At 36.8% G+C, this 26,578-nt stretch overlaps 1 protein-coding gene across 1 annotated transcript in view; it reads left to right on the top strand.

Annotated features, from left to right (window-relative positions):
• Positions 1-25,304, top strand: part of LOC106878623 (plexin-A2) — a 758,495-nt gene extending 733,191 nt beyond the window's left edge. The window contains exons 25-32 of the mRNA XM_089351892.1: positions 2,148-2,241; positions 3,304-3,416; positions 5,063-5,155; positions 8,403-8,569; positions 9,552-9,764; positions 15,760-15,835; positions 18,753-18,827; positions 25,158-25,304. Coding sequence (XP_089208018.1) covers positions 2,148-2,241; positions 3,304-3,416; positions 5,063-5,155; positions 8,403-8,569; positions 9,552-9,764; positions 15,760-15,835; positions 18,753-18,827; positions 25,158-25,262 — 936 coding nt within the window. The 3' untranslated portion in view covers positions 25,263-25,304. The remainder of the gene's footprint in view (positions 1-2,147; positions 2,242-3,303; positions 3,417-5,062; positions 5,156-8,402; positions 8,570-9,551; positions 9,765-15,759; positions 15,836-18,752; positions 18,828-25,157) is intronic.
• Positions 25,305-26,578: the final 1,274 nt, after the last annotated feature.

The raw sequence follows: 26,578 nt of genomic DNA on the forward strand, positions 1-26,578 counted from the left end.
TATATATATATATATATATATATGTATGTGTGTGTGTGTATACTATGGCCATGCTGGGGCACTGCCTTGAAAAGTGTAGACAAACAAATCAGCCCTAGTATTTGATTATTTTTTTAAAAGTCTGGTACTTATTCTATCAGTCTTCTTTTGCTAAACTGCTGAGTTATAGGTACATATGGTAGCCAACATTGGTTGTCAAGCAGTGTGGGGACAAACATAATCACAAAGACACACACACGTGTGTGTATATATATATATATATATATATATATATATATATATATATATATATATACCGCAGCATTCTATATAGTTTCTGTCTGCCAAATTCATTGAAAAAGTATTGGTCAGTCCTTGTGCATGGTGCTGTGGTGTGGGATTGAACCTGAAACCATGTGGTTGCAAAGTGAGCTTCTTAACCACACAACATGGACCTGATCTATCTATATACATAGACTTGATCTATTTACGCATGTTGATCCTATCCTTTATGCTGTCTCCCTTTCTCACACACAAAAACACACTCATATACCCTCATTCTCATTGTTTCTTCCCCTTTCATACACAGCAATTTTTGTTATGACCCTCTCCTCCCCCACACATAGTACTCCTTACACATAATAAGCTTACTTACAAAATGTGTGTCATTGAAATGCCAAAGCTGCAGTTTTCGGTCCAGGGAAAAATCCCTTTATAGACATAATGTGTTAAAAATCGCAATATACTTCAGAGCCAAGGGAAATGAAATTTTCCAGAAGTGACCATGTGAGTGACAGATATATATTTCACTGTTGTTGTGTCTGATCAGTATCATGTACTAATGTCACTACATTAGTTTGCAAAGGTGCCACCTAAGCAGAATAAAATTCAAATTATGCAATAGAAGCAGTTTGGTGATAAAAACTTTATCCATATAATATACTTAATGTATGGTTGTCATTAAAAAAGCCAGAAGCTGCAGCTTTTCAACCAAGAAAAATCAATTGTTTAAAAAAAAAACATATTAAACTTTAAAGCAAGATACAGATTTTATTCCTGAGCCACTCCTATTGCACAATTTGAATTTTATTCTGCTCATGCAGCACTATTGCAAACCAGCTTGTAGTCTTTATACTATTTCTGCATACTTCAGACTGGCTGATTCAATCTTGTTTCAGAAGTGACATGAGACTTGTGCCATTGACAAGCAACAACATTGGTGAATATGGGATCATTCACTTAAGTAATCACTTCTAGGCTGATTTTGTTTCATCCAACTCTGAAGGATATTACATCCTTTTTTTTAACACACTACATTTATCAAGGAATTTTTTCCCAGATGAAAAACTGCAGCTTCTGGCTTTTCAATGATACACATATGTTGAGTATTACTCTTTTACTTGTTTCAGTCATTTGACTGCAGCCATGCTGGAGCACCGCCTTTAGTCGAGTAAATCGACCCCAGGACTTATTCTATCGGTCTCATTTGCCGAACCGCTAAGTTACGGGGACGTAAACAGACCAGCATCGATTGTCAAGCGATATTGGGGGGACAAACACAGACACACAAACACACATATATATATATATATATATATATATATATACATATACATATATACGACGGGCTTCTTTCAGTTTCCGTCGACCAAATCCACTCACAAGGCTTTGGTCGGCCCGAGGCTATAGTAGAAGACACTTACCCAAGGTGCCACGCAGCGGGACTGAACCCGGAACCATGTGGTTGGTAAGCACGCTACTTACTACACAGCCACTCCTGCGCCTATATGTTACACAAAAAAAGGTTATTCTACCATGTTCTTACATACAAACGATATTTCTTTCTTTATTTCTCTTTTCAACTCGCTCTTCGAAAATCACTTTTGATGATTTTGCTATTTGTATAGTCTTGTGGTTTTTGTTGTGATATGTTGTGACTCTCTGATACATGTAATGTAACACCCTAGAAAATTCCAATTGACTTGTTGCCCAATCCTCTCCACTCTTTTTTTTTTTTTACTTATTTATTTATTTGGCATGACGCTTTTCTCTCTGTACTATTCTCCACTCCGTCGCTATCCCTTGTATCTAAACCATCTCTGACTTTTGGCATATTTCAATTTTAATTAAAATGTTCCTCTTCTATTATTTCTATCTGGATTATATAGGTCAATGATGGCGCTTATATGGCACTTAGGAAGAAACAAACTCCTGTAAACACTGGACCCCCTCTACAAGAAAAACCAACCTTTTATAAATATGGTAAGAAATCAAAGACCTCTCTCTCTCTCATTTATTTCTCTTTTGATGAACTGCTAGGCTCATAAGCAAACTAACTGTAACTGTCAGATGGTGGAGTAGGCTTTCACACAGTTTCTTTGGGTTTTCACACATTTTCTGTCTACCAAATTCATTCACAAGGCATTGTTTGGCCCAAGTCTACAGTAGAACTAACTTGCCCCTAGGTGCCATGCAGTGGGACTGAACCAAAAACCACATAGTTGCAAAGGGAGTTTCTTATCCACACAGCCATGTCTATTTATGTATATTTTATTTGTTTCAGTCATTTGACTGTGGTCATACTGGAGCACCACCTTTAGTTGAACAAATTGACCCCTAGTATTTATTGTCGGGCTCTTTTGCCGAACCATTAAGTTACAGGGATGTAAACATACCAACATCGGTTGTCAAGCAATGGTGGGGGGACACACACATAAACACATACATACATTTATATATATACACGGAGGGCTTCTTTCAGTCTCCGTCTACCACATCCACTCATAAGGCTTTGGTCGGCCCAATGCTATAGTAGAAGACACTTGTTGAAGGTGCCACACAGTTGGACTGAACCCAGAACCATGCGGTTGATAAGCAAGCTACTTACCACACAGCCACTCCTGTGCCTATATATATATATATATCATCATCATTTAACGTCCGCTTTCCATGCTAGCATGGGTTGGACGATTTGACTGAGGACTGGCAAACCAGATGGCTACACCAGGCTCCAATCTGATTTGGCAGAGTTTCTACAGCTGGATGCCCTTCCTAACGCCAACCACTCCGAGAGTGTAGTGGGTGCTTTTACGGGCCACCAGCAAATCAGTAAATCTGAAATTTTGCAAGAGTTACAAAGCATTCTTTGATCGGATAATGATATGTATGCCAGTGTAGCCACATGTGTCAACATTTTCTTCTCTTCTCCCAATATTGTTTTAAAACCCATATCTTTTATTTATGTCATTATATCCTTTCTCTTATCTTTTATTCCGACCAGTCATCAATATTTTTTTCATTACTTTTTACTCTTACGTTTTCCAGAACGTTTAATTTCAGAAAATTCTCTCTACACCCGTAGCCCATCTTTAGGTCGTACTGTCAATTCTAGTGGTATACCTAATGATGGAGAAAACAATATACGCAAATATCATTTGGTGAGTAACTCTCATTGCCTTTGCTTTTATACTCATGTACAAAACCCCCTTCATTTTGAGCCCCAATCTGATGTTACTCTAAAGTAATTTCTCTTCTGTAAATCATTTTCTTCAATGTTTAAGCTTTAGCTCTTACAGCATCAGAGCTAAGTATATTTACTTAATTGAAGGTAATTTCTCATTTAACCCTTTGATTACTTAGTCAAATGTTATGCTTAATTATTCACATCGTTTTGAATTAATCATACATTATCTCATTGCTTTGAGATTCCAACGATGTGGTTGTTTATTTTCAGATGACATTTTAGAATAGGTATGAGAGGCCAGATGTGGCCAGTTTGAAGCAGATGGAATATTAGAGCTGGATATGGTCAGTTTAACTGAAATTTAACAGCAGCATTTAAATGATTACATAGATCTTTTTATAGCTGAAAATATCATCAGCTACAGAGGACTCCCCATCCTCATTAAATGAAAATATTTCAAAGCAGACATCGGTGTGCAACACAGTCCTCTTGGCTTCTTGGATCCTGTCAAACTATCCAATCCATACCAGCAAGAAAGATAGAATATAAAGTGATCATTATCCATTCCTGAATAGATAAAATAAATATTGATTAAGTATTGGGGTCAATTCAGTTGATTACATCCTTCTTCAATATATCTGGTCTAGTGCTGTCTTTTACGCTCTGAACTCAAATTCTACTGAGGTTGACTTTGCGTTTAATCCTTTTGGGAGTCAATGGAATAAGCACTAGTTGAGCACTAGAGTCAGTATAATTGACCAGCTCCCTCCCCCAAAATGTCAGGCCTTGAGCTTATTGTAGAAAGAATTACTTTTGTAAGCTGGCAGAATTGTTAGAGTATCAGGAACAAAATGTGTCAGCACTTTACATTCTGAGATCAGATCTCACCAAGGTTGACTTTTTCATCCTTTTTAGGATCAGTAAAACCAAAATGCCAGTCTAGTATAGGGGTCAATGATATTGAATAACCCCAACCCTTGTGCTTAAATAAAAAACCCAAAACAATAAGGTAACAGAATTGTTGGAATATTGGACAAAATGCCTTCTAGTAGTTCTTGTCTCTTTACATTCTGAACTCAAATTATACTTATGACAACTTTACCTTTGATAAATTAAAGTACCAGTCTAGTGTTTCCTATCACCAAGAATATGTTAGAGGAGATTTACCCAACGTGTTCCTCAGTAGGAGCAAACCAAATATATGTAGCTGCAAAGAGAACTTCTTCACCCTTTAGCATTTAAACTGGCTTTTTAATCCAACCTGAATATTCTGTCTGTTTTATGTTCAAACCAGTCAGGCCCAGCCCCTCACACTTACCCAACAATAATATCAAAATCTCCAAGTTACATGATAATGCATGGTTAATTTAAAACAATTAGAATAAATAAGAATTAAATTCAACAGAGAAATCTAAATGCTAAAAGTTTAAGCACACATCTATAACTGCAATCATAGGCTTGTTATATCTGTTAACTTGTTTTCTTTTTTAATGTTGGTGACGCCAACACCAAGGAATACCTAATATTTCTCTTTAGGTAACCTGTATGTATTTGTAACTCTGATGGTTTTGTTGTTTAAATGCTGGTTTTCTATATCCATTGCTCTTTATAAATTCTCAGGTAAAACAACATGATTCACCAACACATAGAGAGGGAGATCGAGGAAGCAAAATGGTCAGTGAAATTTATCTCACAAGACTGCTAACAACTAAGGTAGGTTGCTATCATTATTGTTATTATTATTATTATTGTTATTATGATAATTTCTGTTAAGCAGCAAGCTGACAGAATCATTAGCTTGTTGGGCAAAATGCTAAGCAGCATTTTGTCTGTCTTTACATTTTGAGTTCAAATGCTGCCAAGGTTGACTTTACTTTTTATCCTTTCAGGGTCAATTAAAATAAGTACCAGTTGAGCACTGGTGTCAATGTAATCAACTAGCCCCCTACCCCCCAAAAATTTCAGGTCTTGTGTTTATAGTAGAAAGGACTATCACCATATTTCCTGACATACAAATTGACATAATATATAGTGTAAACATTGTCACTCTCTTTCCAAATCCTTCTGGTCCAGGCCCCATGGCCTTCAGTAAATTATCCTGTAGAAACCTTTTTTGTTACCATTTTATTATTATTTAATTCTGCCAGAGCTGACTTTGTCTTTCATCCTTTCAGGTTCAATAAATTAAGTACCAGTGTAACGCTGGAGGTCAGTGTGATTGACTAGTACCCTCCCCACAATTTTCAGGCTTTGTGCCTTTAGAAAGGATTGTTACCTCTGCTTTAGCGATGGCAGAGGTATTGTTTTCAGTCATGTTTGTTTATTTGTCCGTAGACAAGATATCTCAAGAATCGCTGGATGGAAACAGATGAAACTTTCAGGGATGTTTAGCCTCATGACTGGCACGAACTGATTAGATTTTGGGATTAATCTGGTACTAGCCAAGGATTTTACTCTTTTACTTGTTTCAGTCATTTGACTGTGGCCATGCTGGAGCACCGCCTTTAAACGTAAAAACAGATGAAGCATCACTAAGCATTTCGCCCGGTGCGCTAACGTTTTTGCCAGCTCGCCGCCATGGATTATGGATTATGGATTATTTATCCGTTTTTTTTTTGTTTTTTTTACTTAATTTTTGAGAGCAGTCTGGTTCATTTTTAGTATTCTCATTTGTGAGAGCAGTTGAGTTTATTTCAGATATTCTCAAATTAAAAAATCATCTTTGGCTAATCTTTGAGAGGTCGTTGGTGTTGCCTTGGAGGAGATTGGCCCTCTCTGAGTGCTTTTGCTGTTGCTGTTATTATTATTATCATTATTATTAGGCAGCAAACTAGGACAGTCTTTAGCATACCAAACAGAATGCAGCATTTCCTCTGGCTCCTTACATTCAAATTCCAACACAGTCAGCTTTTCCTTTCCTCTTTCCAGGGTTGATGAAACAAGTACCAGTTGAGCACTGAGGGCCAATTTAACTGACTAGGCCCCCTCCCCTCAAAATTTCAGTGCCTGTAGTAAAAATCATTATTATTATTATTATTATAAACCTTTATCACTTCTTTCCTTCTATCAAAGGTTTCTAGTTGCCTTTCTTGAAACCTCTGACTATTTGATGACTCTTTCAGCTTCTATATCTTTCTTAAATACACATGAATGTGTGTGTAATAGTTCAGATTCACTCCACAAACTATTGGTATTATATTCTGGTTATAGGTTGAAATTTGTATCTATAATTATAGTTCCACCTGGTTTTGTTACCTAAATATAGTAGTAAGAGTAAAAAACACAGTAATTTAGTGAATTTTATTGTGCGACACAGTACAGATGTTGATGTCTGTCTATTAATAACAGCAACAGATTCCAGAGAGAAAGAGAGGGGGGGGTTTCACATTTATTAAAGGAATACATACTACAAAAACTATGTAATACTGATATATATGTGTGTTTGTGTGTGTGTGTATATATATATATATATATATATATATATATATATATATATATATATATATAAACACACACATACATATAAAATCATAAATTTATTTGTATACATGGATATATGTAGAGGTACACATTTGCATTTATGTGTGCGTGTGTCTAAGTTTATGTAGTCACTGAATATGTGTACATATATCATCATCGTTTAATGTCCGCTTTCCATGCTAGCATGGGTTGGACGATTTGACTGAAGGCTGGCGAACCAGATGGCAACACCAGGCTCCAATCTGATTTGGCAGAGTTTCTACAGCTGGATGCCCTTCCTAATGCCAACCACTCTGAGAGTGTAGTGGGTGCTTTTACATGCCACTGGCAACAGCCACACTCGAAATGGTGTATTTTACATGCCACCTACACAGGAGACAGTCCAGCAGCACTGGCAACGATCTTGCTCGAATGTCTTTACAGCAAGATTGTTGATATATGTATATAGTAAGTGTATGTGGCCTAGTGGTTAGGGTGTTGCATTCACAATCGCAAGATCAAGGTTTCCATTCACAGACAAGCAGTGCATTGTGTTCCTGAACAAAAGACTTCATTTTACATTGCTCTAGTTTAATCAGTTGTATATGGGTAACCTTGCAATGGACTGGTCTTCCATTCAGAGAGAATGTGTTGCTGTGACCTCATAGCCAGCTACAACAGTGCGAGACAGTGCTTCATAATGATAATAATAATAATAATGTTGTTGTTTGTTCCTTCTCGAGCCATGCCTGGCTCATAAGGGCCGGTTTCCCTGGTTTCCTTGGTGAATAGGTTCTCCACCTGGACGGGACGCTGGTCCATCACAAGTGAGCTGCAAGATGCAGGAGGAAAGAGTGAGAGAAAGTTGTGGCGAAAGACTCAACAGAAGTTCGCCATTAACTTCTGCCAGAGCCGCGTGGAGCTTAGGTGTTTTCGCTCATAAACACACACATCGTCCGGTCTGAGATTCGAACCCGTGATCCCTCGTCCGCTGCTTTAACTACTAGGCCATGTGCCTTCACAATAATAATAATAATAATGGTTTCAAATTTTGATGCAAGGCCAGCAATTTAGAGGGAAGGGTCAAGTCAATTACATCAAGCCAGTGTTCAGCTGGTACTTATTTTATCAACACCAAAAGGGGGAAAAGTTAAGTTGATCTCAGTAGCATTTGAACTTAGAATGTTAAGTTGGAAGAAATGTTGCTAAGCATAATAATAATAATCCTTTCTACTAAAGGCACAAGGCCTGAAATTTGAGGGGAGTGAACTAGTTGATTACATTGACCCCAGTATTCAACTGGTACTTATTTTATTGACCTCGAAAGGATGAAAGGCAAAAATCGACCTCAGCAGAATTTGAACCTAGAACGTAAAGATGGATGAAATGCTGCTTAGTATTTTACCCAGCATGCTAATGATTTTGCCAGTTCACTGTTTTAAATGAAGATAATGATAGAAAATGTTTTATGTCTAATTTTGTCATTTGTTTATGATTTCAGGGTACTCTTCAACAATATGTTGATGATTTGTTTGAACGAATATTTAGTACCACCCATCGTGGTCAAGTATTACCCCTAGCCATAAAATATATTTTTGACTTCCTTGATGAGCAAGCTCAGCTCCATAACATTGAGCCTGAAGTTGTACACACATGGAAATCCAACAGGTAAGTCAAGACAATAACTTCTACAATACATTTAGTTGAACTAGCTCAGTTACATTTGGTTTTAGTTGCTGCTGAATTATTAGCAACAAATTGGGTTGGCACTGGGGCCCACCAGGCAGTCAGTCAAAAGGTTAGACAAAAGCAAACAGCTTTGCAGTGATGTACTCATAATCATTGTCATTCAACATCCCCATTTTAGTGCTTTTATCAGTATGATAGAATTTGCTGAGGCAGTTTTCTATGACCATATGCCCTTCATGTTGCCAATCTTCATTTGTTTCCAAGCAAGGTAATACGCCCCCATAGCCAGATATGTTTTTCATGAAAGACTGGAAACAAACAACATTACACAAGGTTGGCACAAGACTTATAAAATGACTTGCATTGAAAGAGACTGAGGAATTAAATTGTCTGAGAAGGGATCAGCGAAGTGATCAATACTGACCCCTAGGAGGTCTATATGGTTATCCAAGTGGTCAATAAACGTTATATATTCCAACTATATCAGTATAATATGAATGAATTTTTATTGTCCTTATCAACTTTTGTTACGTACTTTCATTAAATTTCTCCAAATATTTTTTACTGAAATGTGATAATGACACAAAAGAGTGTAGAAAACATTGCTTTTAAACCAAACATTTTCTTATTGATTATACATTATTTTTTGTTAGGAATTTACATGATGGGGTGGGGTCAATAAGTTATCTATTTTGAGACTTTTTTCGTCCTTCAGTGTGTTGATCTTGACTGCTTGGGAGCAAGAGCTTCTCCATTAGGCTCTATTCAGTGCTTCTAGTTTTACCTGTCTTCAGATTTATCTTGCAGGCATAACAAAATATTGTTTGTCCCAAAGACCTATACAAATGCAAGGAATATAAATACTGATTTAAAACATTGAACACATTTTCATTTGAAGTTTAATCTTTCTATTTGAACTTGTTTTATCTAATTCTATCCTTCTGATGCATTTTCTTTGCAGCCTTCCTTTGCGATTCTGGGTAAATATTATAAAAAATCCCAACTTTGTCTTCGATATCCACAAATCTCATATCGTCGACTCCTGCCTATCGGTGACTGCCCAGACGTTCATGGACAGCTGTTCAATGAGTGAGCACCGGTTAGGAAAAGATTCTCCTTCCAGCAAGCTGCTATACGCCAAAGATATTCCTAAATATAAGGCATGGGTAGATCGGTAAGTGAAATATTAATCTATTCTCATTCAAATTTGTTATATATCATTGTTGTTGTTGTCAACCATATAGCTAACCAAATGACACAACCTACAGATCCAGTTTCTCTTTAATCAGAGACTACATTGTACACTCAGTCCACTTGGGTAAGAAACATTCTGGCATGGCTGTTTTGACATTGCTGATCCAATGTGGACTTATTTGATATCAGACCTTTTAATGTTTCTCTCATTCTCTCCCTCTGTCTCTGCCCCTATGCTCTTTCTCTGTTTATGTGTGTGGACATATTTCTTATGTGTATAAGGAGAAGAAAAGTCTTTATCTCAATCATGTTCAATTAATGATTTGTGATCTCTCTCTCTTTATTTCTACATGTGTGTATGTGATTGTGTATGAGGAGAGAGAAAGTGCTTATGTCCACTGCATTCAATTAATAAGCTGTAATCTCTCTGTCTCTTTGACACACTCTCCCTTTCAGTAGGTGTATATTTCTGGGTGTGCATGCACGTGTGTGTGCCTCTTGTGCCAAAAAGTACTGTCACCAAAGCCAGTTGAATGTCCAGCCAGCATCACCAAATTATCATCTAAATAGCTGCACCCAATTAACTAATAAAATAGTTAGAAATGAACCACATATTCAGTATTCTGGATAAACAAAGGTGTCTAGCATGTGGCTATAAGCTTCACAGAGATCAGCACTATGATTAAGTTTGTGTTTATGATTGCTTTATCTTATGCAAAATTTATAACTTAAAACATGTCACTTAACCCCTTTTTGTCATAAACATCAAATAGAACTTCTCAGGATCTAAAACCAGGTGAAGGTTCTTTCAGTTTCCTTCTCCAAAATGTCTTGAAATATTAGTAGTTCTAGTCCTTCATGAGAAAACTCATGGCACAGAATTAAGCAATGAAATTCTAGGAAATAAACCACATTCTGTATAATGGATAAGCAAGGGTGTCTGATGTGTCAAGATCTGCATTTTGATTAACTGTTTAGTCTTGGTTATTTTAACATATTTATAACTTAAAACATAATCCTTTGTCCCATTCTTCCTTCTGTCATAAGCACCAAACAGAACCTCCCAGAATCCAAAACCAGCCTCCATGTTTTCCTTCTCCAAATTGATTTTCGGCCCTGAGTTTGTCTGGTTTCTTCTGTAAATTCCCTAATTATTAATCTCTGTTGGATGGTCTGTCCTGTGTATACTTTAAACTGCATCCCTAACCCTGAGGCCCCAGTTCAAGAATTCCTAGGTTTTGAAGAGTGTGAAATCACCTCTTAATACCTGTCAAGTTCCCATTTATGGGTTAATTAGCAAATCAGTTGAGCAGCTGGAGCTCATTAGCCTGGTGGTGTGGCAACACATCTAGACAAAGGAAAACCCTGACTCCAAACCTGTCCTGCTTGGTGGCCATATCCAGCCATAGGAAAGGGTTCAAGAGTAAACCTTGATGAAACATCAAGTATCAGAGCCACTACAGCAGTTGGCTGTTATCTACAAACTCGTTCTGACAATTTCTGCAATGATGTTAATGCCGAATTGTAAGGGCCATGCTGTTCTTTTGAGTAAACATGCTGCATGAGCAACAACTTGTACTGCATATCATTCTGCCCAGACTTAGATCCAATTGATAACCTTATACTAGAGAGGTAAAACTCCCCACAACTCAAATAGTACTGGGACAGACCACAAGTGCAGCATGCCTAACAGTCTGCCATGCATGTATCAGACTGTTCAGCCTCACACAACACTGTCCCAGTAGGGGAATTTAAGTAGGAACCTCATCTATTATTGGTGACTGACAGAGGCCTCACAGTTGGGTGGTATATTATTTACCAAAAGAAAACCTAGTGTTTACAGTCATTTTTTCATCTCATTTCCTTGTAAGAATAAAATCTATTTGGCTTGTGCGTTTGCCTGATGGATTGGTGATCAGGTGATTGATCACTTCACTCTTTTACTAGTTTCAGCTTTAGCGCTGTGGCCATGCTGGTGCACCATTAATTTAAAAGTGTTGCTCCTGATGTTTGTAGCCATTTATTACAAAATACTGAAGTTATTTGATTTGCAGAACTGCTGGGGCCTTGAACCCTCTCCTTATTCCTTTCATGTATATATTTACTTATATATCATGTATGTATGATGTATACAATATATACATCAGCACATTGATATGTATGTCTCAGAGTGTGTGTGTGTGTGTGTGTGTGTGTGTGTGTGTGTGTGTGTGTGTGTGTGTGTGTGTGTGTGTGTGTGTGTGTGTGTGTGTGTATATATGCTTCTATATGCATAAATATATATATGCTTCTATAATCAGATGTATATACATACGAGAGAGATGCTGAAGAAGGTAGTGCGTTTGCATATACATAATTAAATAAAATGAGAGAAAGAAAATTAATTCAATCAACAACGCTTACTAAAACATTGATGATTGAATTAGTTCCCTTGTTTTCATTTAATTACACACTACAGTCTTATCTACCACTACACAGCTAGCAAACATTATCCACCAGTCCACAGCACACATACATACCTAATACTTTGAAACAGAAATGCACTACCTGCTTTATGTGTGTGTACGTATTATGTATGCATGTTTGTGTTTATGTGTTTGTTTTATTGTGTACAAACTGTATTCTTGTTTAAGAGTTTGTATATACATTAACATCATGTATGTTGTTTCAATATACACTTCATAATGCAATAAAAATATCTTGCGTTTACAAACACTTATACATACACTCGCATATACATACATATATATATAAACCATCCTCAGTAGTTAATTTACACATTGTGTGTAGAACCTTACATAGCCATACTTCATTTGTTATATGACTATACATAGTATATATACTATATACACAAACACACCTACATAAATATGCTTTGAATATTTCCATTTAATCAACTATGTTCAGAGCATATACACTCGCAGTCCATACACATACATACACACACACTTGCAATCATCCCACTCAAATATATATTGTATGCAAATATATATTGTATGCAAATATATACTTGTTTACAATAAATTACCACATTCACATATGCTTATGCAACGTGCATAGATACTTACTGATGTTAGCTGGTGCATTCTGAGATATGATTCTTTATTTTTTTTTTCTCTCTAAAAATGAGCTTCATCAGGCATGGCCAAATGGTTGAGGAGTTGGCTTCCCAGTCACATGGTCTTAGGTTCAATCCCACTGTGTGGGACACCTTCAACAAGTGTCTTCTAAGAGAGCCCCAGAACAGTCAAAGCCTTGTGAGTGGATTTGGTAGAGGGAAAGAAGCATGTTGTGTCTCTGTCTATATATATATACACATATATATATATATATATATATATATATATATATATATATATATATATATATATATATATATATATATATATATATATATATATATATATATATATATATATATATATATATATATGTATATACTCTTTTACTTGTTTCAGTCATTTGACTGTGGCCATGCTAGAGCATCGCTTTTATAGTCAAGCAAATGGACCTCAGAGCTTATTCTTTGTAAGCCAAGTACTTATTCTGTTGGTCTCTTTTGACAAACCGCTAAGTTACGGGGACGTAAATACACCAGCATCGGTTGTCAAGTGATATTGGGGGGACAAACATATACACACATATATATACATATACGATGGGTTTCTTCCATTTTCCGGCTACCAAATCCACTCACAAGGCTTTGGTCGACCTGTGGCTATAGTAGAAGACACTTGGCCAAGGTGCCACTCAGTGGGACTGAACCCGGGAGCATGTGGCTGGTAAGCAAGCTACTTATCACACAGCCACTGTGTATGTAGGAGTATCACCATCATACAAGTGATGTCCCTCTTTTACAGACTTCCATGGAAACATGTCCAGCCATGAGGTAAATGTTACCTTGCTGGGAAATAGCTGAGAGTTAGCAACAATAAGAGTATCCAGCTGTAGAATAGAAAATCAGCCTCAATGAATTGCTGTCATGCTGTATAAATAACCCAATGTACCCAACTGAAGCAATATTAAATTAACCTGTGGAGGCACAATGGCCCAGTGGTTAGGGCAGCGGACTCGCGGTCATAGGATTGGGGTTTCGATTCCCAGACCTGGCGTTGTGAGTGTTTATTGAGCGAAAACACCTAAAAGCAGGGGATGGTGGCGAACCCTGCTGTACTCTTTCTTCCTGTTTCTGTTGTGCCTGTATTTCAAAGCACCAGCCTTGTCACACTGTGTCATGCTGAATATCCCCGAGAACTACGTTAAGGGTACACGTGTCTGTGGAGCGCTCAGCCACTTGCACGTTAATTTCACGAGCAGGCTGTTCCGTTGATCGGATCAACTGGAACCCTCGACATCATAAGTGATGGAATGCCAACAACACTAAATTAAACTATCCATTTATATATCATATATAATGTATATACTCCATTGACAAGCAAGTTGCTGCTTTTTCGTCTGAGATAGACTCTCTTATGGATGTGCTGAGTTAAAAATGTATTTTATTTCATTACTGTTTTGTTTGCATATACCAAGTCATTTAATCAGCCTGGCAGCTTCTTGCTTTGTATTGTTAACGATTTCTTATATCAGAGGTGATGAATTTTGTCTCGGCATGTGGTTGGCTGCTCGTACATTATTGACAAGCCCCAATAAGGCTAAAATGCATCTGCTATTCATACTGGCTGCTGCCAAGACAATTTTTTTTGTCTCTGATATATATATTGTGTTTTTTGACTCAGCATGTCCATTGGAGATTCTATCTCAGAAAAAACTTGTAGTAACTTCCCTGTCAATGGTGTGTATATATATATATATATATATTGTGATACACAGATGACTGTCATGTGTGTGTGTGTGTGTGTGTGTGTGTGTGTGTGTGTGATTTGAGGAATATTTGGCTGTTATTTCTTTCAAGTTAAGTCAGTACCTAGAGGCCTATGTTTATTTTTGGTAAAGTTGGTTATTGCAGCTATGACCTGCCTGTCTTTTATTCTAATCGTGTTCACCTATTATATAATGTCCTTCATTTTCTAAAAGCAATAGGTATGATTTAAGGGAGGCTTGACAAGTACCAAGAGGTATATAAGGAACTACAGACACTAAATTAATATCAACTGTAGCCCACCACCACCACCACCACCAAAAAAAAAAAAAATCAACTGTCCCTAAGTAAGAACATAATCTACAAACCCTGGAGATCAATATAATCTGCTTACACCTCCCTGAAATAGCTGGCCTTGTGCCAAAATTCGAAACCAATATTATTATAACACCTCCTCAACATTTCATATATAAATATTCATATACAAAACTGGACTATTTATCTAGCTTCCAGTAATCTAGGGATATTGTGCATTGTACTGTACTCTGTTTTGACTAGAACAGACCTTGTTTTCAAAGTTGGTTCATTTGCATACAGTATGTTAAAAGTAGATATGTTCTTTACTTTTTTATGCAGATTGATAAAGTTTCAACTTACTCTGTTTCGGAATTGTATTAATTTGTATTTGTCAAATAAAATCATGTTCTTTACTTATCATTCAATTTTTATCCTTTAAACATTACACTGGTATGATAATATTACAGTATGATAATATTTTTAAAATTTGAAATGGATTAATAAATATAAAACAGACTCTCCTGTAGAAGTGTATTAATTTGAATCTGTTAAATACGGTTTAGCACTTGATATAGTTTATTTTATATTTTAAGTATATATTTAGACTGTCTCCAGAAAACCAGCAAATCCAGAAGACTTCCGGTCACAAGCTTGCCGGATAATTGGTCCGGTACTGTATGAACCATAATATAATCCACGGCCAATATGTATATACAAAAGAAGCCATATTTTTATGAATATGCCACTTATTTTAGTAAATTTAATTATTCGAAAAAGGAAAAAGTCAACAGTTTTTCTCATTCTCATTAGTTTTTTTTCATTTTTTCTTCCTGTTTCTCTTGCACCACCACTGCAGTTATTATGAAGACATCAAATCTATCATACCAATATCAGATCAAGACATGAATTCCATGTTACAAGAAGAATCACGAGTAAGTACCAAATTCTTTAGCTGGTTTTTTTTCTTTTATTTATTCATCTGAAATATACCTCAAAACACCATAGAACAGTGGTTCCCAAACTATGAGTCGCAACCCACTGATGGGTCATGAACGAAATCCTAGTGGGTTGCAAAAAGCTATAAAATTACACTTTAGCTTTGATTAACTGCTGTCTATCGAGATAGTTCAAGACTCAAGTTTTCAATACCAGACTGGTTGTTTTATCAAGCAGTAGGCTTTTGTCATGCACTTAACAAATCAGAGGTGGTCATTTTCTCAAGTTATTTATTCGTACGTAATCATAAAAAGGAAAAGTCTGTTTTTACCTATTTATAGAGAACTTTAACTAGGCGCAGTACAACACTGATCGAGCTGATAACAGTTACTGCTTCAAGGTTTTGTATTAGAGTTAATACCTACCCATTGAACCTGATGTTAATTCTATTACTGAGCGTAGCAAGAAACAGGCTCATCCTTCTCACAGGCCTCAATGAAAATGTAATCTGAAATAAATTTGTTTCTTTCATTAATGTTTTTACCCAGTAGAGTTAAGTGGGTCGCCATAAATAGTGGGTCGCGTCTCTAAAAAGTTTGGGAACCACTGACATAGAAAGTAATAGATGATTGACCTAACCCTTTAGGTTTTGAACTATCTGAGACTGCTCCTAGTTTTATGATTCAAACTTCTTGTTTTATAATTATCTGAATTATGATTTCCCAGCAAAATTTCATGTTGAATTATATTGCAAACACCAGCTTAATCAGGACAATTATTTTACTAAGTTCTTCATTGTTTTCAAAGTTAATTGAACATGACAGAAATATGGTAACAAAAGTAGAAAGGATTATTATTATCATTACTATTATTATTACCTTTTAAGGTGGTGAGCTGGAAGAATTATTAGCATGCCAGGCAAAATGCTTAGCAGTATTTCATACATCATGTTCGCAGCTCAAATTCTGCCAAGGTTGACTTTGCCCTTCATCTTTTCGGGGTTGAGGAAATAAGTACCAGTGAAACACTGGGGTTGATGTAATCGACTTACCTCCTCCCCCAAAATTTCAGGCCTTGTGTCTTTAGCAAAAAGGATTATTATTATTATTATTAAGACGGAAAACTGGTAGAATCATTAGCAGTTATTTCATCCATCTAAGGCGACGAGCTGGCAGAAATATTAGCATGCCGAGCGAAATGCTTAGCAGTATTTCATCTACCATGACGTTCTGAGTTCAAATTCTGCCGAGTTCGATTTTGCCTTTCATCCTTTTAGGGTTGATAAATTAAGTACCAGTTATGCACTGGCGTTTATGTATTCGACTTAATCCCTTTGTCTGTCCTTGTTTGTCCCCTCTATGTTTAACCCCTTGTAGACAATGAAGAAATAAGTATTTCATCTATCTTTACAATCTGAGTTCAAATTTTGTCGAGGCTGGCTTTGCTTTCATCCTTTCGGGGTCAATGAAATAAATATCAGTTACATGCTGGGGGTCAATATAATCAAGTAGCCCTTCCCCAAAATTGCTGGGTTTGTGCCAAAATTTGATAATAAGATAGTGAACTGTTTGACAAAATGTTTAGCGGTATTTCTTCCAGCTCCTTACATTCAGTGTTCAAATCATACTGCTGTCAAATTTGCTTTTCATCCATTCAGGATAGATAAGATAAAGTACCAGCCATGTACTGGGATCGATGTAATCAACTAATCCCCACTAAATAATTCTTATGCCTTGTGCTAAAATTTGAAGCATCATTATGCTTCATGGTCTTGTACGTAAAGACATGTGTAGATAGCACCATGGAACATCTTGGGGAGAGATCAATCTTACCTGATACCTTTTCTAAAGGAGTCTTCCTGAAGTTGTACATTTTTTAGGGTGATGGATTGGCAAAAAAGTTAATGCAAGGCATTGTTTCCAATGCTCAATTTCATCACTTTCTGAGTTCAAATCCTGTATCAGTCAATTTTGTTCTAAGGCTGCAAGTAGCAGAATCATTAGTGCATTGAATAAAATGCTTAGCTGCAGTTTTTCCAGCTCCTTATATTCTGAGCTCAAATCTTGTCATGGTCAGCTTTGCTTTTCATAACTTTTCAAGGTCATTAAGATAAAGTACCACTCAAGGTCTAGGGTTGGAGCAACCAACAAAATCCTTCCTCCTAAGATTTCTAACCTTGTGCCAAAAGTTTGAAACAATTATTATTAAGGCAGTGAGCTGGAAGAATTTTTAGCACACTTGGCAAAATGTTTAGTGAAATTTTGTTCATTTTTATGTTCTGAGTTCAAATTCCACCAGAGTTGGCTTTGCTTTACCTTCTTTTGGGGGTAAATAAATTAAGTACCAGTGAAATGCTGGGGTCAATGTAATCAACTAGTCCCCTTTACCAAAATTTCAGGCTTTGTGCTTTTAGTAGAAAGGATTATTATAAATGGTAGTTAAGGTGGAAAGCAGGCAGAATTGTTAACACACTGGGCAAAATGTTCAGCAGTATTTCATCTATCTTCACGTTCTGAGTTCAAATTCCACCGAGGTCAACTTCACCTTTCATCCTTTCGGGGTCTATAAAACATGTACCAGTTGAACACTGGGGTTGATACAATCAATGTAACCCCTCCCTGAAATTTGCTAGCCATATGCCAAAATTTGAAACTAATATTGTTAATCATGCAACATAACAGAATCAGCAGATCACTAGAATTCAGAATATGAAATAGTTTTATATGCCATCAAGGCTCAATTTACCTTTCATCCTTCCAGAAGTCAACTCCTCATCAAGTGCCAGGGGATTGATTCAGTAAAACATTCCCTCTCCTTCAAAATGTGTATCCTTGTGCCTATGTTAAAAGTTAATATTGGTTTATATAGCAGTACCGAATCTAATACTTCCATTTTTGTCTCTTCTATCTATAGATACATTGCCATGAGTTCAACACAGAAGCAGCATTGAATGAATTGTACAAATATGTTGACAGTTATAGTTGTAAGGTATGCTGTGTCTTTATCTCTGTCTCTTTGCAATCATGTCCGAGAAACATTACATGGTAATGCCATGGCATTAACCTTCCAGCAATTAAACTGGCATTATCCAACCAAAATATCCTACCTGTTTTTGTTCAAAGTGGCCAAATCCATTTTCTCCCATCTATCCTACAGTGTCATTCTAAAATTAAACAGTCACATTATATATATATATATATATAATGATATTAGGGGTAAAAATCCAAATTTACAGGTAAAAACTCAATTAAATTCAATTTATCAAAAATTAAAATTAAATTTCACAGTTTAAAATCTATAAATATATAGTTTTAGAGAAAAGAACCTAAGTTCATGAACTCATCCATGGAAATCCAGTCACATCCTTCATCCTTCTTCCCATCCTCTCCCTCCCTCTGTCTCTCTTTCTCCTCTCCCTCCCTCCTCTCTTTCACTCTGTCTCTCTAACACCCCACACTCCCTCATATCACCCTCTCTTTTCCTTCATATCTCTCTCTTTCCTTCCCTATTCCCCACCTCTGTGTTTCTTCTTTTCTACCTCCCGCTCTCTTTCACTTCCTCTCTACTCCCCTTCTGGGCTTAAAAAAAAAACGAAGATGGCACCAAAGTGGGAGAAGAAGGAGTTAGATCTTCTGTTGCGAGCATGGACGATTGCTAGTGGCGATCCCCCAAACAACATCATTACTGCTGCACTGAAGAATAATGGCTTTCACAGAACCACTGATCAGATAGAGCGGAAGAAGAATGAATTCCTCTGCTCGTATGCACTCATCAGACCACATATTGACACCCTAGATGTCATAATCAAAAACCATTGTGGAAATGCTGATAAGGATGGAGAGGAGGAAAAGGAAAAAACACCCGGAAGTCTCTCTGACCCAGTGGCTCCTCAAAAGAATGGATCACCCACTCCTGTGAACGACCAGGCAGAAAAGGATAGTGGAACCAAGGAAGCAGCAAATAGAAGCCTCTCTGTGCCAGTGGGCCTACAAAGAAAAGGAGCCCTCACCCCAATAGATAACCAGAGGAAAACAGTACCCACAAGAAAAGGAAGAACGGAACATAAAAATGAAAACGTAAAAACCAAAACCTCATTCCACCAAACAAAAAGTAGAAAATCCCAAGGTGGATCCAATGCCATCCAAGACCCTACAGGAAAGAAGAAATTTGGAAGGCACCCAAGAACTTACAAATTTTACCTGCAAGGCAAATGTTGGCATGGGGAAGACGGCAAAAACTGCCGGTTTGCCCACCCGACACCCCACCAAAACTACAAAGGTTTAAAGAATAAAAACTCCCCTGAGGAAAGACGACAGATGTCCCCAAGGAGAAAATTCACCACTCCAGAAATTATGCGCAATGCAGCAGCTGAGCAAGAGTCTTTTTTGTGCATGGCGCAAAAGATTGTGCAGCAGCTGACGTGGCTACACCAAGCACAGATGAGGAACCTTTCCCACCACTGCGCAAGACCACCACAGTCAACGGACATGGGATGGCCTCCCCTAACGCCTGCACAGGCATCACGCCAATATTTTTACTAAATATTGGGGGCCTGTTGCATTACAGTAATAAAAGCAAAATTTCATTCCTGAGAGACCTTGCTGCATGTAACCAAGCACTATGCATAGCACTCGTGGAAACTCACCTCAGCCCTGATATAGAGGATGCAGAAGTACACGTACCAAAATATGTCATACTGCGAACAGACAGAAGGTAAAGGAGCCATGGTGGAGTTGCTGTATACATCCGTGACGACCTCACACCCCAGATCTTACTGTCATACTCAAATTCGGTATGCGACACCCTAATTGTATACATAAGACAACATAATATAGTCATATGCAATGCATATTGCCCACCGGATGCTCCAAACCACATAGGCAAATTTGAAGATTGCCTCACTAGAATTAAAGAAATCCTCATGAAACTGGAACACCATGTGACCATATTTCTTATGGGTGATTTCAACTTCCCCAACCTCAAATGGCCCAAAGGTCTCATACTCTCAGGAATGACTTATCGCAAGCAAGCACAGGTGGAATGCCTGCTCAACCTCACCAATGCCCTATTAATGGAGCAAGTTGTTCTCAGACCAACTAGAGTGAATAACATTCTAGATCTCTGCTTCACGAACAATACGGACATCATTCATGATGTGAAAGTGACGCCGACATTAGTTTCGGATCATAACATAATAGAGCTGTCTATGTTTGGGCCGAAAGAAACCAGAGACATACAGCCAAGATCTCTCCAATCTGAACTTCCACAAAGCGGACTGGAAATCGATCCAGAAAGAGATCCTCAGAGAGGATTGGCCAAAATGTCTCTCCACACCAGACATTGACATGAAACTAGAATGTTTCATGTCTACTGTGCAAGCCATATGCCGGAAATATGTCCCAGAGCACAAGGCCAAAACAAATAGGAACAAGATTCCAAGGGAGAGGAAGATCCTCATGAGACGACGGACGAAAGTTGCAAATCGACTCAACCAGCATCCCAAGAATAGCCAAAGGTCCCGCCTAAAAACGACACTGATGGAGATTGAAAAAAGGCTGCAACAATCCTATGTGAGGGAGAGAGCAGACAAAAAAGCCTGGGTTATAAAAAACACTAAGTCAAATCCAAAGGCCTTTTTTCATTATGCAAAAGAAACAGCCTCAGTACGCTGCAAGATTGGACCCTTCTCCGAAAAGGATGGCTCCCTCACAGACAGTCCAACTAGGATCAGTGAGGTACTGAATGAGCAATTCAAAAGTGTCTTCACCACTCCATTGGAGCACAGACAGGTGAACAAACTAGTGGACTTCTATGCTCCCTCCCCTATAACCAGTGAGGCAGTTACGATGGAATACATCAACATTAGCGAAGAAGATGTACTACTAGCTATACATGAAGTGGACACAAACTCAACTGCTGGCCCTGATGGTTTCCCAGCAATCCTCCTTAAATCGTGTAAGCATGCCCTGGCAAAACCCCTCCAGATCCTCTTCCAGAGCTTTCTCGCAAACAGAAGACTGCCAAGCAAGCTGAAGGAGGGAATAATATGCCCAATCCATAAAGGGGGAAGCAGAGCAGATGCCAAAAACTATAGGCCTATCTCTCTGACTTCACACATCAGCAAAGTCATGGAAAGGATAGTCAGAGGAAAACTAATCACATTCCTTGACGAAAATAAATTACTGAGTGATACCCAACATGGCTTTCGACCAGGTAGGAGCTGCCTGACCCAGCTCTTACAACATTATTACTCAACAACTCAAATGTGGACGTAATATACCTTGATTTTGCAAAAGCTTTTGACAAAGTGGATCATGGTGTGATATGCCACAAACTGCGTGATCTTTGCATAGCTGGAAAACTTGGAGAGTGGTTGCATGACTTTCTGAAAGATAGAAGTCAGGCGGTGGTGGCTAATGGAGCCACCTCTATGAAAACACAAATAATGAGCCGTGTTCTGCAGGGCACTGTCTTGGGACCATTACTTTTTATAGTTGCTCTCTCAGATATGCCTTCAAGTGCCCGGATAGCCACACTTGCAAGCTACGCAGATGATACGAAAGTCTCGCAGAAAATACAGTACTCCAGTGATGTTGCACACCTGCAGCAGGAGTTGGACTCAGTTGACAGATGGTCTGAGGATAATAATATGCAGTTTAATGCTGAAAAATTCCAAACCCTGCGCTACCAACACCCAAAACTGAATATGAAACTTACAGAGTACACTGGTCTGCAGGGAATTTCAATCCCAGAGCCTAAATCAGCGAGAGACCTGGGTATCGACATGAGTGATGATGCCTCTTTCCAAGTGCACATTACCAGGATGGCAACAAAGTGCAGACGATTGGCTGGATTGATCCTGAGAACATTCAGAACCAGAGATAAGGAAACCATGATGATCCTCTGGAGGACATTCGTCCTCAGCCGCCTGGATTACTGCTCACAGCTGTGGTCACCCGGCAGTGTGAAATTAACAGCAGACCTTGAAGCAATCCAGAGAAGATTCACAAAGAAGATTGTCTCTTTGCAACTGCTCAGCTACTGGGAAAGGCTGAAACAGCTAAGACTACTCCCTGGAGAGAAGGCGGGAGAGGTATGCAGTAATATACATCTGGAAGGAATTGTGCCAAATTTTGGCATTGAAAGCTACACCAATGCTAGAACGGGACGACAATGCATAGTGCCAAAGATCCCAGCAATGCCACCGCGCTTCAGGACCAGTTACTGCAACAGTTTGGGTTTCAGGGGCCCACAGCTTTTTAATATTCTCCCAAAGAGCCTGAGGAACCTGCACAAAGTAGATGTAAGGGTTTTTAAATCAAAGTTGGACCTCTTCTTGTCGAGAGTCCCAGATGAACCTACCTCGCAGGAGGTGCAAATGAGGGTTGCTAAATCAAACTCCATTCTTCACCAAGTGCCACAAATTGTAAGAGGCTCCCTGTAATAACAGTGTAGTAACACGGCAGTGCATCAGCATGGCCACAGCTGTACGCTGAAACTATAAAAAAAAATATATATATATATATACATATAAATAAATATCAATAAATATAAATAAATATATATATATAAATATACACACACACACACGCTAATACACTACTTATAATCCCCAATCCTGTTCATACGACTGGGGCAAAACTAGTTGGTATACAGCACTTACTCGGTATTACCTGTATCCTCTTGGATTTGGTTAAATCCAATACCCTCCTCAACCTGATATATATATAAATAAATATATATATATAAATATATATATATAAATAAATATATATTCGAGCGAGATCGTTGCCAGTGCCCCTGGACTGGCTTGTGCGGGTGGCACATAAAAGACACCATTTCGAGCGTGGCCGTTTTCGTGCGGGTGACACGTAAAAGCACCCACTACACTCTGAGTGGTTGGCGTTAGGAAGGGCATCCAGCTGTAGAAACTCTGCCAAATCAGACTGGAGCCTGGTGTTGCCATCCGGTTTCACCAGTACTCAGTCAAATCGTCCAACCCATGCTAGCATGGAAAGCGGACGTTAAACGATGATGATATATGTATATATATATAAATAAATATATATATGTATATATATATAAATATAAAATATATATATATGTATATATATGTAAATAAATATATATATATATATATGTATATATAAATAAATAAATATATATATATGTATATATATAAATATAAATAAATATATATATATGTATATATATAAATATAAATAAATATATATATATGTATATATATAAATATAAATAAATATATATATATTTATATATATAAATATAAATAAATATATATATATATGTATATATATAAATATAAATAAATATATATATATATGTATATATATAAATATAAATAAAAATATATATATATATGTATATATATAAATATAAATAAATATATATATATATATGTATATATGTATATATATAAATATAAATAAATATATATATATATATGTATATATGTATATATATATATATATATATATAAATATAAATAAATATATATATATGTATATATATAAATGTAAATAAATTTGTAATTTTTAAGTGATCTCATATGCGATCACTGGTAGGTAATAGGTTAAGCTTGGTTTCTAAATCTACTGAAGAATGATCCATTAAAAAGTATCTACTTCTTTAGTATATCGATAAAAAAGCATCTGCTTGTCTTTGATACAGACCTGCCTCAGTCAGACTACCCATGTTTCTATGATATGAAGTTTGATTTAACCCATTACCTCCCATAATTCTATTAACTGGAATTTTTTTTATGAAACTGATTTCTAGCATAAAACAGCCTTGGAAACACGCTGGAATGATCAAAATAACATTTTCAAATAACATTTTAAATAGAAATAAGCGAGATATTGGGTGAAAAATTAGCAAACCTCATTTGAATATCAGAGAAATATACCTAGGAGATATAGCAAAAAGGTTAGATATGTGTAAATATTGACAGATAATTACGAGATTTGTAACTTTTAAGTGATCTCATATGAGATCACTGGTAGGTAATGGGTTAAACTGTTATATAAAAGCGAGTGCGGAAAAGTTCCTGGTTAGGGGTAAAAGAAAATACAGGAGGATCAGTTAATTATGATATTATTCAACATATTCCCTTCTCAGATTCACACACTTATTGCAGCAGTCCTTCAGAGCCCTGTAGAAAGAACTCAGAAGGTTGGGGGCCTCCGAACAGGCCTTTCATGATACCCTTAAAGCCAGGAACGTTTCGACCCCCACCGCTCATATACAAGTCGTTATTATTTATATATTGTTTCTTTTCTTCTTTTTTTTTTTTCATAGTTGTTGCAAGCTTTAGAATCTGATGAAACTGCCAGTCGGAGTAAGTTGGACCTGAAACTTCAACAAGTGATGAACTTGATAAATAATGCCGACCAATCTTATTGATGTTGCTGCCAAGACCAAAAATATAAATAAAAAAAATAAAAATTTCAAAAAATTTTAAAAATAAAACAAAAAAAAAAATACAACTGAAAAATACAAACACAACCACCAAACAACCTAGCATCCCTTACCTGCCTCCCGCATCACCTGCTACCAAAGGAATAATGACACTTCTTGGGGTGCAGTCTCCGTTGTTTTTTTTTTTTTGTTTTTTTTGTTTTTTTTAATATCTACACGCCATCACCACCACCATCAATTATACTAATGATCTTATTACCAAACACCCTCGCTGCTGCCACTGCTCTCAAAGAGGCATGGTATGGGTGGTTTAGAAGTTGGTGGGGGTGGGGGTGGGGGGGTAAATAATAAAATAAAATGTGGACTAAAATTTAAGAAAAAAAAAAAAATATATATATATATATATATATATATATATATATATATATAAAATTCATACCAAGTTTAAAAAGAAACAAGAAACAATACAAAGAAATAAAATTATATATAAACATTTGAAAACTATATAAAAACTAAATTTAAGAAAATTCAAACTTGGAATAATTCAATACAGAAAACAACAAGGAGTTAAGTGAGCGAGGATAAATGAAGGGGATGTTGTTGTTAACAATGATGATGAAAGAGGAGGAGGAAGAGATGAAAGACAGGTGGAGGGTGACTGGGTAAAGGGATGTCAGCTATATTTTTTTTTTTTTTTGTGCTTGGAAATATTGCAAAAGACCATTTTTTATAACAAAAAGATATAAATTCCAGATCCAGTAGCAGATATAATTTATCTGGGAGGTGGGAGGCCTTTAACCTACTTTTAATGACTGGTCTTTGTTGTTGGTTTTTTCATTATAATCCCTTCAAATTTTAGGCCTTATGTGTGCATGGTGTCATAAATTATACATATGCATGTACATAGATATATATGTGTGTGTATATATATATATATATATATATATATATATATATATATATATATATATATATATATATATATATATATATATATATATATATATACTCACACACATACGATAGACATACATTCTTGTACATTAAACCTCATACCATGGTTTCATGTGGATTATCCTTATGAATCCTTTTGATCATCAAGTGGACAACATTACAGACATTTCCCCTGAGAAATAATCTCTCTTGAAGACATTGATTTAGCCTTCTAGATTACATAAACTTGGATTTCTATTATTCTCAACACATGCATGCACACACACACACACACATGCATATACACATATAGTGAACAATTTGTTTAAAAAAAAATTAAAACACCATAAACACATTCTGTGTGTGTA

This window comes from Octopus bimaculoides, chromosome 5 (assembly GCF_046866305.1).
Source record: "Octopus bimaculoides isolate indiv1 chromosome 5, ASM4686630v1, whole genome shotgun sequence".
In the NCBI taxonomy this organism is placed as follows: domain Eukaryota; kingdom Metazoa; phylum Mollusca; class Cephalopoda; order Octopoda; family Octopodidae; genus Octopus; species Octopus bimaculoides.